At 45.6% G+C, this 13,710-nt stretch overlaps 1 protein-coding gene across 2 annotated transcripts; it reads left to right on the top strand.

The window, feature by feature from the left end:
* The first annotated feature begins 264 nt into the window (after positions 1-264).
* LOC112901904 lies at positions 265-5,370 on the top strand. 2 transcript variants are annotated; one of them, XM_025970768.1, is made up of 3 exons: positions 265-567; positions 2,576-4,256; positions 4,531-5,370. In XM_025970768.1, exons 1-3 carry the CDS (start codon positions 275-277, stop codon positions 5,047-5,049), a joined length of 2,493 nt encoding a protein of 830 aa, XP_025826553.1. In that variant the 5' UTR covers positions 265-274; the 3' UTR covers positions 5,050-5,370. The 2 variants fall into 2 exon arrangements, with proteins under 2 accessions (XP_025826553.1, XP_025826554.1); XM_025970769.1 differs by lacking the exon at positions 265-567 and adding an exon at positions 1,539-2,271.
* Positions 5,371-13,710: the final 8,340 nt, after the last annotated feature.

Genomic DNA, 13,710 nt, shown 5'->3' on the forward strand with positions numbered 1-13,710 from the left:
GATTTGATGCCCGATGTGCCAAAAATCGCGTAGATGTGTGCAGCAGAGGACACGCGACGTGGGGAAGCGAATTAGGGGCGCGTAGAGTTCGGCTCCACAGACGGCTGGCGACGACGGAAGGTAGCGGCAGCGGGGTCCCGCGTGCAAGTGGAGGACCAAGGGCTCTCGCACTCCCACCTGCTTTTGCCAAAGTTTCGTCAGTGTCTAATCGAAAAAGAAAGTGGGCCAAATAAAGGTCGGCACCTTTTCCATTGTTATTAGTATAACATACAGAATGAATGGTGGAGGAGCAGAGCCACACCGGAAGATGACCATGAATGAGGGATGGCTGGCTGCCGGAGGCGGAGAAGATGGCCACCCTTCCAACACGAAGAAGCTCGATGAGTTACCAGAACGGATCATTAACCACTACGTTCTCGTGCTGACAGTCGCACTCATGACCGTCAGAGGCCTGGGCGTCTTGGCGTTCGCGTGGTCTACAGTCGTCCTCCTTGGTGGCTTCGTCACATTGCTGGGAAGGCTGGATTTCTGGTTCGTCACGTTGATTAGCTTCGCCCAGTCAGCCAGGTATGTTGGTAATTGCTATCGGTTCTCTATCCGTGCTATGCCCAGTTCTTTGCACGACACAGATTATACTTGATCTTTCGTTGTCTTTTTGTTCTTTTCGAGTTAAGTGTATGGCCAGTATTTAAACTTGTTGGGCTATGTCGCTTAGATCCATATACTCTTAAATTGTAGATGTAGCTACCTAATTAGCCTATGGCGTCACTTAGCTCTCTGTATTCTGAAAACGCGAAGATCACCCTCTAAACTTGGCTTCGGGTGTTACCTAGATCCTTATACTCTAAAAATGCAGTGTCATCCCGATCAAATTGATAAAACTTATAACTTTTGCAGTTGGTAATTTAATTATCGTGAAATAAAGTGAATTTCAGCTCACCGTGTGTAAAAGAATATTCATGAGCATTTGGAAGCTTGAGTAACTTGTAGTTGCACATATCCTGGAACCGAAACTAGTTGCACATCCCGGAACTAGAATTACTGCCTCATTATAATGAAGAGTTCACCTTTGTATTTACCCCTAGGAAGCCGTAGACAAGATATGTACGAGTGAAGCATCGACTTTTAGCGACACCTATATGTATGAGTTTCTTTGTAATACTTAAGCTGCAATATTATACTGTGTTACTATGCAATATTTATTTATGCATTTTCAGCTTCCAAATATGTGTTACAATATACTACTATCTTTGTAACATTTTTAGACGTAATATCAATTTTGTGTCATTATAATCATTTTCAATAACAAGGTTTTATAGAACAAGTGTCATGTCTTACAATCTTAATTGTAACACATTGTTCTGTGTTACTATCAATAATATTTGTGTTTTGTACACTACGACAGAATTAATCTTTGCAAACAGGATTTCACCGACGGTTTGAACCAAACCGGCAGTGATAGACTATCACCGCCGGGTCCCTTTGGAGTCGACGGTGATAATGAACATTACTGTCAGGTTGTATTACACCCGGCAGTGATACCAAGGCATCATGCCAGTTCGTAATACGTCCCGATGGTGATGCCTTTCCAACCCTATATGTATTTGCCTCTTCCTTCCCACGGCGCTCCACTCCTTCCCCTCCGCTCCCCTCCTCACCGCCTCCGGTTCCCCTCCCTTCCCATGGCGCTCCCCTCCCCCCGGCCGCTGCCTCCCTCCTCTCTGCGGCACGCGGGACTGCGGTGCCATGGCGCAGCTACATGGGGCCACGGCTTCGGGGCGGCATGGCGCAGCGCGCCGCAGACGAGGAGGGGGCCACGGAGTGAGTGGCATAGCGCGTGGGGCCGGCAAGGTAGCTCGCGGGGGCCGGCACGATCAGTAGATCTACTTGGCTCGTGGTGCAGGGAACGGGCCAACGGCGTGGCGAGCGAGCAGACAGCGCGGCGAGCAGGCCGTGGCACAGCCAACGTTGCAGCAAGCAGGCCAGCGACATGGCTCGCAGGTGGGGGCGGCAGTGGATCTGCGCGGCGGTACAGCTAGTGGGGCGACGGCGCAGCAAGGAGGGCAGCCGGCCAGCGGGGCTAGCCCTATTTTTTCTTCTTTTTTTGTTTTGTGATAAGAGCAGCTAGTTCTAGTCCCGGCAGTGATGCCCCAACCTATCACCATCAATATAAATCTAACACCTCCTAAAACCGACAGTGATGGCTATTTTGAACCGGTGGTGATGGTGACGCTGGAGCAGTGGTAGTAGTGACAAATTGAGAGAAACGAGGTAATGAAAGTAATGGCATGCTTCAAAGCACAGAATTTGATCCAAGTTTGCTTTGTTGGTGGATGGCACTGCATTTGAGTAAGGGAACATAGATGACACCCGAAACCAGATTTCGGGGTTCAGATTTGCATTTTTTAGACTATAGAGACATAAAAGACACATCTGCAATTTAAGAGCATAGCGACTTAAGTGACACAATCAAACAAATTTAAGGCATTTTACTATTTATCTTTTAACGAACATAAGCTACATATCCTATGACGATGTGCGTCACTGGAACTCTAACTGGGTTGTAATACGGCAGGATCTTCGGTGCTGTGGCGGACGCGCAGTACCTATATTTGGTTGAACTTTTGTCTCGTCCCATCATCGGAACTGCTAAGCGAATGCTGAACCAAGTATGCTGCAGAAACAAGAAGCAATCAGCTACCACACCACAGCGTAGCTACGAAGAATCAAATGAGGAACCTCGTGCCTGCTGCAATAGGTTTCCATCCCTTGGCATGAAGGATGCAACCATGATGCTGATCAAGATAGGGTTACCGATCCCATTGGTTCTCGTTGTACTTCACCCGGTGTTTGTCTTGTTCAACATAGTGGCCTCGTTCGTGCGCCTCTGGCGCAAGGACTACGGCCAGGAAGCTAACCTGAAACCAGCAGTGGTGATCTTCTACTCTCTAGCTTTCAGTCAGGGTGTGCTCTACCTGCTCTGGCTCATCCTTGATGTCGGGAAAGTGCTGCCAGTGAGACTAGTGGTCCAGAAGTATGGGTTTCACGGCACCTGGGGCACACAATATGTCCGCCGGTACCTTATTGACACCAAATTCAAGTGCCTCAAGGACCTGTCTGCTATCAAAGGAAGGAATCTGATCACATATGCGTCCGGCTTGCTGGATTCAGACTACATGAAGGACTACCTGTGCGGAGAAAGGATTCTGGTCTACTTTATCGAGAGAGAGATGCTCCCCAGGCAAGATCTGATCCGCTCGTCCAGGAAAAGGATTCAGAAACTGATCATGATGCTGTCGTGGACAGACGAACATTACCAAGAGATCAGACTGCTAGCCTCAAAGATCGTGGCGCATGTTGCTGGCCACGTCAGTATTGCTCAGTTTCCAGGGACTCTGGAAAGCGTCTCTTCCCTGCTCGATCCATCCGAGAACAACCATATCTTATTCCGCTCTTCATCATCACCAGGGGGAAATGATGCTGATCACACCGTGCAAATCAATATTGATGATGCACACGGCAGGCAGGAGTGCCAACTGATCGAGCATGGCCTCATTATCCTACACAAGTTCACCTTGGACACAAACAACTGCATAGAAATGTGTAAATCTGATGTTCTGATCATGCATATCTTGGCGTGGATCTGTTCTAAACCATTCATCCCAGTCAATGAGCAGGCTGAGTGGATAGACATACTGACACGGTCCTTCAAGGTGTTGAACCAGCTCACAAGTGTTCGTGGACAGGCTGGAAATGAGGTGCGTAAAAAAGTCAAGTTCGAATTGGAACCATCATGGATCTATGGCTATGGGAGTCACCCTGAGATACAAATGCTAGCCATAGACCTTCACATGCAGGTTTTCCTCAAGCATTTCGAGGAGCCTCAAGAATTCATAATTAACAATTCGAACTCTGATAAACATAAAAAAAAAAAACCCAGCCCGAAGTCTGACAAAAGGGAGAACTTCCTTATGGTAATTTTGAACATCTTCCTCTCCTATAAAGACATGGAAAACGAGGGAATAGGTTCAGTTGCCTCACGGAAGGTTCAAGTGAAAGCTGGGGAAGCAATCGCAATGGTCTCGGCAGAAGAAAAGAATTATAAAGCTATGTTGAAGGTGAAAGGAGGTATTGTTAGAGAACTTTACAATATAATTTGTTCGGAGATTGAAATAGAATACAGAGCCATCGCGGCAGATATATTTAAGCGTTTTTACGCCAACACTGTTAGGGAACCTAAGGAAGTACTTCAAAAGGTAATCAGACTATCTATTGTGAATATATTTGTATTCATTGCGTATACTTTGCATATCCATTAGTGAAGATGTACAAAGCTTTTGCATAAACCATGGTGAATATATACAATATACACAGGTACTCTAACGTGCATGGATCACCTTTCCCTTGTCCAATTGAAAAATGATCTTCTCGTGCACTTCGGTTAAATAATTCTAATCTCTGTGTGCATTATCCGTCAGTAAAATCCACTAATATGTTTATTAATTCACTAAGATGTTTATGCTACTGCAGGTGCTCGATCTACTTCAGACCAGTATGGAATCAGAAACATTAGGGAATGGTGATCTGCCAGTTTATCCTGATTCTAGCAAGCATCCTGATTCAAAGTGTAATCAGCAGAATTATGTTAAGAGACTGCAGGCAGCCTTGCTGCGCATAATTTGCGTAATACATCGTAGTCGACAAATCACAGCAAAGGATTTAGTTGACGTGGTTGGTTCTGTTTCATACAAATCTGGTTATGTGGGGCTTCTCAAGGAGTTGGTAGACAGGAATAAAAGGGGAGCCACTGCTTACCCTATAGAGATCGTAAAGTGGGCTGCAATGATAGTTGATTTGATGATACAGAGCAAAACCGAGTTAGTGCAACAAATAAGGGAGAAGGGGATTGTCGACTCGCTGATTGAGGCATCCAACATCATGTCAGGTGTCGATAGCTGGACGATATTCCGTCATATTCATCGACGGGGGCTTATGTGGAATCAAACCTTGGCAGAAATTGTGAAAGACATTAAAAACAGAACCTACTGAACTGCAGAGAAGAATAAGCTGTGCTTCGAGAGCGTGGAATTAGTCTTAGGAATTTGCGTTTCAGTTGCTTGTGTTAAAACTATTCAGTTTACTGTTATGTACTATTTATCGAAGGCTGATCCATTGACTTCGTCTGAAACTCTGCATTTGATACAGAATAGTTCAGGGTGAACGCTAAGGATCAGTTCATCAGGCTATATGCCTGCATGATTTGGTGAACCTACGAAAAAATGGTAGGCATGCGCTGATCAAAATATTTTCCCTTGTACTGTTGTGCAAGTTTACTTGGAATAATATGATGTCACTTGCCTGCATAATAAACCATTTGGTTATATAAATATTTGTCCATAAGGTGTACTAATTAATTTTTTATGAACACTAAGGGAGGACCCTACATGATCTTTTCGTATTTGTATACAGAGTTAAAATATGCAAAGGTTACTAAGCTTTGAGCCCAAGCTAACGCAAAATACATTACCAAGAATCTAAACGAGGCAGAACCAGTTGAATTCCTCATTGAAGGAAGCTTTCCATCTATCAAGATATAACTGAATTACAAGGGCACCAAATGCTCTAAGAGGCCACAGTCATGTGACATCCCGAAAATTCAAACAAGAAAATCCCAAAAATTCAAAACTACTTTTAAAACCTATTTGCATAAACTCATTTCATGAGCTCAATTCTTTCCAGATCAAATTTCCTTTCCTTGGCCCATATTGAGTCCTGACCCTGTTCGAACCAACCCTTCCTCATGGTCCAACTCAGCCCAGCCAAACGTCTCTCTTCCTTCTTCCTCCCCGCAGTGCAGCTCATGCACAGCACCACTATCAGGAGAGGTTATGGGGGGTCCTATATACATTCCGGAAGATGTGTAAGCTAGGCATCGCACAGCCACCACGGCCCACTTCTTCCATGGTCACCCAAAATCAGCACAGAAAGTATTCTATTAGCAGCTGCAGGCCGGTCTCGTATTTTTTTTACATATGGAGACACATGACACACGGTATGTAGGTATGTATGGTGTTCCTTTTTATTTTTTCTTTGCATTAGTAATTTGTCATTTTTGCTAAAGATAGTGCATGCAGCATGCATCCAATGTGAAATAGTAGATTATTCAACATTTGTATAAGTCAAGTTCAACATTTCAAATAAACTACTTCAACATTTTATGTAATAATGTTGGAATAGTATGACTAAAATGTTGAAATGGTACGTCTAATTTGTTGGGCTTTTAAAAATATAAATAATATATGCAAATTGGATCTCATTTTATTATATTAATTGTGAACAACATCTAGGTTCAAACGGCATTTAAATTGGATATATGGTTTGGAAGTAATGGTCATTTGAATGTCCGGTTAACAAAGTAATTCAAGCAGCCCATGCAATTCAGGTGCGCTACTGCGTCTGGTTGGGCCGTGCTAGTGCCTTTCTTTCTTCCCGAGATTCCCCGCCAGCGGCCCGCTCGATTCATCACCGTTGGATGTATGTATGTGCATGGATCTTAAAGTGGAAGTTAGATAGCTTTTCCACATTCCGGAAGATATATAGGATTACTGGAGGTTACTTACTCTCGCCGTCTTGTGACAAAACTTTGATTTGTTGCTTGAAGCGTCCTGCTGTAGTGGGCCAGCAGGAGGTTATAGCCGGCCCAATGGTGCATGGTCCATCCGTCCTCTTCAGCTTGTGATTCTTTGAACGGGAATATGCGGTTGCCACGTCCGAAAAAAGCAACGTGACGATGACGACTTTTCATGCACGATGGAAGCCCCTGGATTTTTAGAATCTAAAATCTAGAATCTGTGGGGGCTTCCAAACAGGCCAGATTCAGCACCAAATTACAGAAGCCCGGATTTTGGATTCTTCAAATCCTGGAAGCTGGAACGTGGTTGCTTCCAGCAGATTCTGGTTAGTGAAATTACCTTTTGCCCATCACAATGCCATAAAAACAAGCTAGTCCGCCATCTCTCCCATGCCCGATCCCCGCTCCATCTCACATACAGATGACTCGTCTCCCCCGTCGGACCCCTGCTCCATGCCCCGCCGGCCCCTACTGCAACCCGCCCCAGATGCTCGCCGACCTTCCTTATCCGTCTGCGCACGCAGAGGGCCAGGAATCCGCCCGCTGCCGTCCACGAATCCCTGTCAAGCCCCTGCCCATCCCTGCCCTGACGCCGCTCCCCGCCAGCGTGGCCGCTCCTGTCACATCCGAAATGTAAAAAGGAACCGGATGCATCTCATATTTGCGTCAGGATCAAGTTCCGCACGTATGATAGACTATATAAGTGTATATCCGAAATAATATTATAATGAAAGAGAGTATCATAGTACTTTATTATATGACCGAAAGTCTTAATCTTTAAATGAATAAGTAAACGTTTATAACTAGCAGCGGACTTCAACTTCACAGCCAGATGACTGGGAGACATACGCCTACTACTTTTCGAAATCTTTAGAAAACTCCGGACAATTATCTTGTTTTGAGCAGCATTGGTTTTAATAAAGCAAGCGTGAGTACACTTATGGTTGGTACTTAGCAAGTGGAGTAAATTATATGACATGGAAGGCCATAATCAAAGAAAATCTGACATGATTTGACTATGATAAGTATTTTTAGTTGATCAAATTTTATTTAGCAAGCATTAACTAAATGTAAGTATATACCAACCCTTAAATAAATAAAAGAGATAAGATAGCAATATTATGAACAAAGAATCTTAATTTAGATTATCTTTAAGTTCAATTATCATGTGAGGGTCCAAGCCGCTCTTAACCGTGAGCACGGCTGATATATAAGTTTTCACTCTGTAGAGGTTATACACTTTACCCACAATTCGTGTTTCCCTTGATGCCCAGGTTTGCAAGGCCTGTAAACACTTCCAAGATGAGTGGCAGGAATTCACTACGAGGCTTTTACAAAGATTCCCTAACTTATAACAATCCATCAAGATTTCAAGTTAAAGCGGTCATAACTCTCCCTAATGAGGCAGATGCCTTAATAACTCTCTCTAATGAGGCAGACGCCTTAATCAGGATCATATCACACCTTAAAGAGGACCGACCTATACCTCGATGATGCAACCCCTCTTGCTCTTTTGGTAAGATTATCATAAGCTAAAGTTTCTAATTAATTAGCCAAGAGTAGAGCCATATAGTATTGTGGTTGCACTATTTTTCTGGGTGGTTCTCCATGTTCCAATTAATGCAATGATCTTAATTATCATCATAAAAGTATTCTAGAACATGAGTAAACCAGTGTAGCATAATTTCAGATTATCCAACTAAAGTCTAAGTAATAGCAACTAGCGTAGCTACAGTATAAATATAATAACCCAGGTTTAATCAAGGAAGTTCAAAAGAAACTAGTCACGTCCTTAGTTTGGGATCCATCATATTCCAGACACATGCATGCATATAAAGTAAATATGGGTATTTATAAAGTTATTGGGACTGAAGTATGATCAAGGACCACTTACCTTCGTCAAAGAACTGCTGCTGCTCAGAAACGTCTTCAAAGCTTTACTTTTGCGGACCATTGAACTGTGCACCGTCTATCGTAATACACAAGTACATATAAACAAATAATAGAATAAATAAGAATAGTACACCAAATAATATAAACAAAGCAAAATAACATTATAAAGCTACTGTATATATTGCAAGGATCGCGTGAGCGCAAGAATCGATGAAAACAGAGTTAAAACGGAGAAGTTATGGATAAAATATGATTCTAGAGGCTTATTTGTAGAAGATTTGAAACTAGAAGAGCTCTGGACGAAGAAACCGAGTGTTAGAACATAATTAAATCTTAGATCTAGGGTTTAGATTGCAAAAGAGAGAGGCTAGGGACGGCGGGTTCTATTTTAGAAAAGGACAGGGGTCTAAACAAAATAAAAAGGATCTATTCATGAATACTTTTAAACTGTCGTGGACTGCGGGTTGAATCCTATATAACTCAAGGGCTAAAGTGCAAAATAGCCTAGGTTTGACCGGTATCTGGTTTAGTTGACTTGGGTTAGGTCTAATCTAACCCGTTGGATCGGGATCCAACGGCCACGGATGGCTGGAGGCTCGGGTGGGGCGGCGTCGATCAACGGCGGTGAGTGGAAACGGCGGCGGGTGGCGGCAGCTTGCCGGATAAATGCGTAAACGTGTTTCTGGACATAGCTTAGGCTCGGGTTTGGCCTAGGATCAAGAGAGCGAGGAGAGAAGCGCATCTAGGGGCTCGGGAAGAGGCGACGGTGGCCGGAGACGGCGACTGGCGGCGAGATGCGGCTCGGGACGACGGCGAGCGATTTGCACGCACGGGAAGGCGGGGAAATAGGGGATAACGGGCAGGTGATGATCCTTACCCCACGACGGAGCTCCGGCGGCGGCTGCAGTGGCAGAGAAGCAGCGGAGCAGCGAGCGGCCGAGGCGTGGAGGCGGCGGCGGCGGCTTGGGGAAAACCTAGGGCACGAGGGCGGCCGAGGCGCCTTGGCCTGCAGGCCTGAGATGCCGCGCCGGCGGGGCAGCACTGGACTGCAGCCGAACTCGGGCTCGAGTCCGAGCCTGGCGTGGGGGAAGGGAAAGCCCCGACAGGCGGGACCTGCTTGCCAGCGAGAGGGAGAGGGAGGCGCGGGCGGTTTGGGCCAGGGAGGGAGAGAGCAGGCTGGCCCACGCGGAAAGAAGGGAAAGAAGAGGCCAAGCCAGCTGGGCCGGCTGGGCTGCGCGGGAAAGAGGGAAAAGAGAAGGAAAAAGAGAAGAGAGAGGGGGCCGAACCCAAAGAAGAAAAGAGATAGAAGAAAAAATAAAATGCTTTCAATTGAATTTGAGATTTAAATTCAGATGCGAATCAAGCAATAAAATAATGCAATGAGGCATGAAAATGCACAAGACCTATGTTTCCTTACATTTCTTTTTATGGTTAAGTAAATTACTCTTAATTCACGGTAAATGCTCTAAAATCAAAATGATGCAATAAAAACCTTATGGATCTTGAAAGAAATCTAGAAAAATTTATTTAGATTTCTAATTTGAAAATTAGGGTGTTACAAATCTACCCCTTAAAATGAATCTCGTCCTCGAGATTCGGCTGGGTTAGCAAAGAGCTGGCGAAATTCTACCCTAACTCGTCCTCTCGTTCCCAAGTAGCCTCATCCTCTGCATGATGACTCCATTGAACCTTACACATCCGTATCCTCTTACTCCGATTGATTCTCTCCAATGTATCTAGGATTTTGACCGGGTGCTCTATGTAAGTCAAATCCTCCTACATATCCAACTCCTACAATGGCAACTGCTCCTCTGGTACCCTCAAGCACTTTTTCAGCTGTGATATGTGGAACACGTTATGCACATCCGATAGTTGCAGGTAGCTCCAGCTGGTAAGCTACCTCGCCTTTCTGTTCCAAGATCCTGAACGGGCCAATATAACGAGGTGACAACTTCCCTTTGACCTTGAATCTGCGCAAACCTCCAATAGGTGACACTTTTAGATACACAAATTCTCCTTCTTCAAAAGTCAACTCTCGTCGTCGAGTATCTACGTAACTTTTCTTTCTCGACTGAGTCACTTTCAAATTCTCACAGACAACCTGTACCTATCGCTCAACCTCTTTAATGATCTCAGGCCCGAACAATTGGCTTTCGCCTGTCTCACTCCAATACAACGGAGTTCTGCACTTCCTGCCATACAATGCCTCAAACGCATCTTCAAACTGGCCTGATAACTGTTTTTGTAAGAGAACTCTGCAAACGGCAGACTCTTATCCCAACTGCCTCCATGTTTTAGGGCACAATCCCTAAGCATATCCTCCAATATCTAGTTTGTCCTTTTGTTATTGCCATAACTTAGACAGGTCGGAAGTGGGCCGTGGAGCAAGATGGATTTGGAGGATAACTATAATGGGTTGCGAATTGGACCCTGTGCAGATGTTTTGGGCCCAGGGAGGCCGTGTATCTAGATAGATATGCTTAAACAGTTTAGATAGAGATAGTTAAGATTTGTGTCGTGTTTGGTTAGGGTTGGTTAAGAAAGGAAAGTCTACGGACTATAAATATGTATCATGGGTAAACAATAAAGACAGAATCATTCATCAACAACTCTCGGTGCATCACCTCCCCTGTTTTAGGGTTTTCTCGGGTAAGTGCCGTGTTACCCCGATCACGCCTTGCGTGATTGGGGTAGCATCGCCCTTGCTCATTTACTTTATGTGTTTCTCATTCTGAAGCATTGTTGATGGCGAGTAGCACTAGTTATCTTGACGCGCATAGAGTAACGTTAATCTCTCCATGTTTTAATCGTGCTTTGTTTGTTACTCATGAGCATTTGGCAGTCATCGTGTTTGATCCCGGGTGCGAGGATTGCATCTTGCTTTATTCTTGTTAGTAGATCCAATCTGTTATGATTAGTCTCTGATTATTAGAGATTTAGCTTAATATCTGCATGATTAGACCTTGCAAACGAGTTGAAAGATCCGGCGGTTCCATTGGTGTCTGGTAGTAGCTTGAAGAGAGAATGTTCCGGGAATCGGCATTTGGTTGGTTTTTAGGCCTCTGTTTAGGTTGTTATTCCGTTACCTTTTGGTATTTGTTAGGCTCAATCATGCGTAGGATGTTCCGATCATGCAGTGAGGGTTTTAGTCATCGTAGATTGGATTAGCTTAATATTTATGGAGCAGCATTTATGTCGTTATCGGGTACATATATGCTTTATTTGTAGACCCGATCCGGTGTTGATGCAATCGGCTCTTTACAGTCGATACCGGGAAACATCCGATGAGCCGATCACGGCTCAGACTAATGTTTACACGTGTCTGTGCATGTAGGAATCTAATATATCATACCTTCCTGATCAGGTGCAGGGTCAGGTGGCACGCCTAGCGCGACTCCGAAGCCAGGGCGTGTGCCAGATCTCGGGCCGTTGACCGAGGGACCGGGGCCCACCACCAGTCCCGGAAGCCTCCCGGCTCCTTGTGTTGCCTGTCACTGCTCACCGGCGGGTTTTGACCGACAACACATTCTGGCACGCCCGGTGGGACCATCATCGTCATCTTCATCATCTTCATCGACTTCGTCATCTTCTTCGACTCCGTCAGCTGCTGTTGACAAGATGGCATGGGATGAACCGATCACCTACGAGGAGCTCTCTGCTAAACATAAGCAGAGATATGATGAGATTAAGACTCAATTCGAAGCCGACCTCATCGGCTCTTTTGAAAGGACTCGCCACCATGGTGTCAGGTGGAAGAGGTTTTCACCCGAAGGTGCTCTTGATGGAGTGGATCTGTCTACCCCATCCGAGGACCGTACCAGAGCTCTACGGCAAGAAGTGAACTATGCGGTGGCCCACTCGTTGCACCGACATTCTGAGAGCTTGGTTAACGCTTTCGAGCATGTTGCCCTGGTCCAAGAAATTATGAAGCATCAGCATTCTCCAACGGGACCTACCTTGGGGAGTCATAAAGGGGAATTACCGTTCCAAAGTAGGCCACCACTGCCTTATGCGCTCGCGGCTGCGGAGTCGCATGGTTCCCTGGCTTATGTGGTTTATAAGGTGGGAGGTGATCCTGTGGATCACCAATTCTTCAGCGAGCCACCCAGGGAGATCCCACATGGCTATATGTGTGCTTATATACCGGATAGCAATAATCCGGTACATCCAGCACAGAAGGCAGCTGGAGGAGTTTCTGGAGCAGATGCAGACAAGCAAGCATGGCTAGCAGCCTATGCCACCGGGCCGAGTCACGATAGTGCGCACTCGGCCCTAGGATCACAGACGGTGGAGCAGATCAGTGCCATTCTGAGAGATCAGTTTGGCATCTTGCCAAAGAGGAGAGCGATCGGCTATACTAAGCCGTATCCAAGTGATTACGATCTAATTCCCTTGCCGCCTAAATATCGGCTTTCTGAGTTTACCAAATTCAGTGGAGCAGAAGGTTCTAGCTCTATCGAGCACGTGAGCCGATACTTGGTGCAACTAGGGATGATCTTGGTATCGGATCCTTTGCGAGTGAGATTTTTCTCGCAATCGCTCACAGGGCTAGCCTTTGGGTGGTATATGTCATTAGGCCCTGATTCTATCCATACTTGGAAGCAGCTGGAGGAGCAGTTCCACATTCAGTATCATTCGGAAGCTGCAGAAGCAGGAATTGCCGATTTAGCGCAAGTGCGGCAGAAGCGTGGGGAAACCATGGTGGAATTTATTCGACGCTTCAGGGAAGTAAAGAACCGATGCTACTCAACACGGATTTCAGAGAAGGAGGCAGTCGAGTTGGCATCTTTGGGGTTACTGAAGCCGATCAGAGATCTGGCTTTCCAGTTGGAGTTTACCTCTTTGGTGCATTTGGTGTAGAAGCTGACAACGCACGAGCAGCGCCATCCAGAGCTATATCAAGATAAGTTCAAGCGTCAAGTGGCGGTGGTTGATGTAGAGGAAGCCGAAGACTCCGGGGAAGAGCAAGAGGTGGCAGTCACAGAATGGACTCGGGGGGCAAACCCTGTGTCCTGCAAATGGGTGAAGCAAACAGCGCCTGCGAAAGGATTTGACTTCGACGTTGGGCAAAGTTGAACAAATCTTTGATCTGTTGTTAAAAGAGAAACAATTGAAGTTTCCAGAAGGATATAAACCTCCTACGGCGCAGGAGCTGAAAGTGTCGGTGTTTAACCGGCTGCCCACAG

The sequence above is a fragment of the Panicum hallii genome, chromosome 8 (assembly GCF_002211085.1).
Source record: "Panicum hallii strain FIL2 chromosome 8, PHallii_v3.1, whole genome shotgun sequence".
Classification (NCBI taxonomy): domain Eukaryota; kingdom Viridiplantae; phylum Streptophyta; class Magnoliopsida; order Poales; family Poaceae; genus Panicum; species Panicum hallii.

What these genes read in the sequence shown, in the direction of transcription:
- LOC112901904 (XM_025970768.1), top strand. Translation starts at nt 275, where the DNA reads ATGAATGGTGGAGGAGCAGAGCCACACCGGAAGATGACCATGAATGAG. An exon ending in AGCTTCGCCCAGTCAGCCAG is followed by an intron (nt 568 to 2,575) that starts GTATGTTGGTAA and finishes GTAATACGGCAG; the next exon opens with GATCTTCGGTGCTGTGGCGG. An exon ending in CTAAGGAAGTACTTCAAAAG is followed by an intron (nt 4,257 to 4,530) that starts GTAATCAGACTA and finishes ATGCTACTGCAG; the next exon opens with GTGCTCGATCTACTTCAGAC.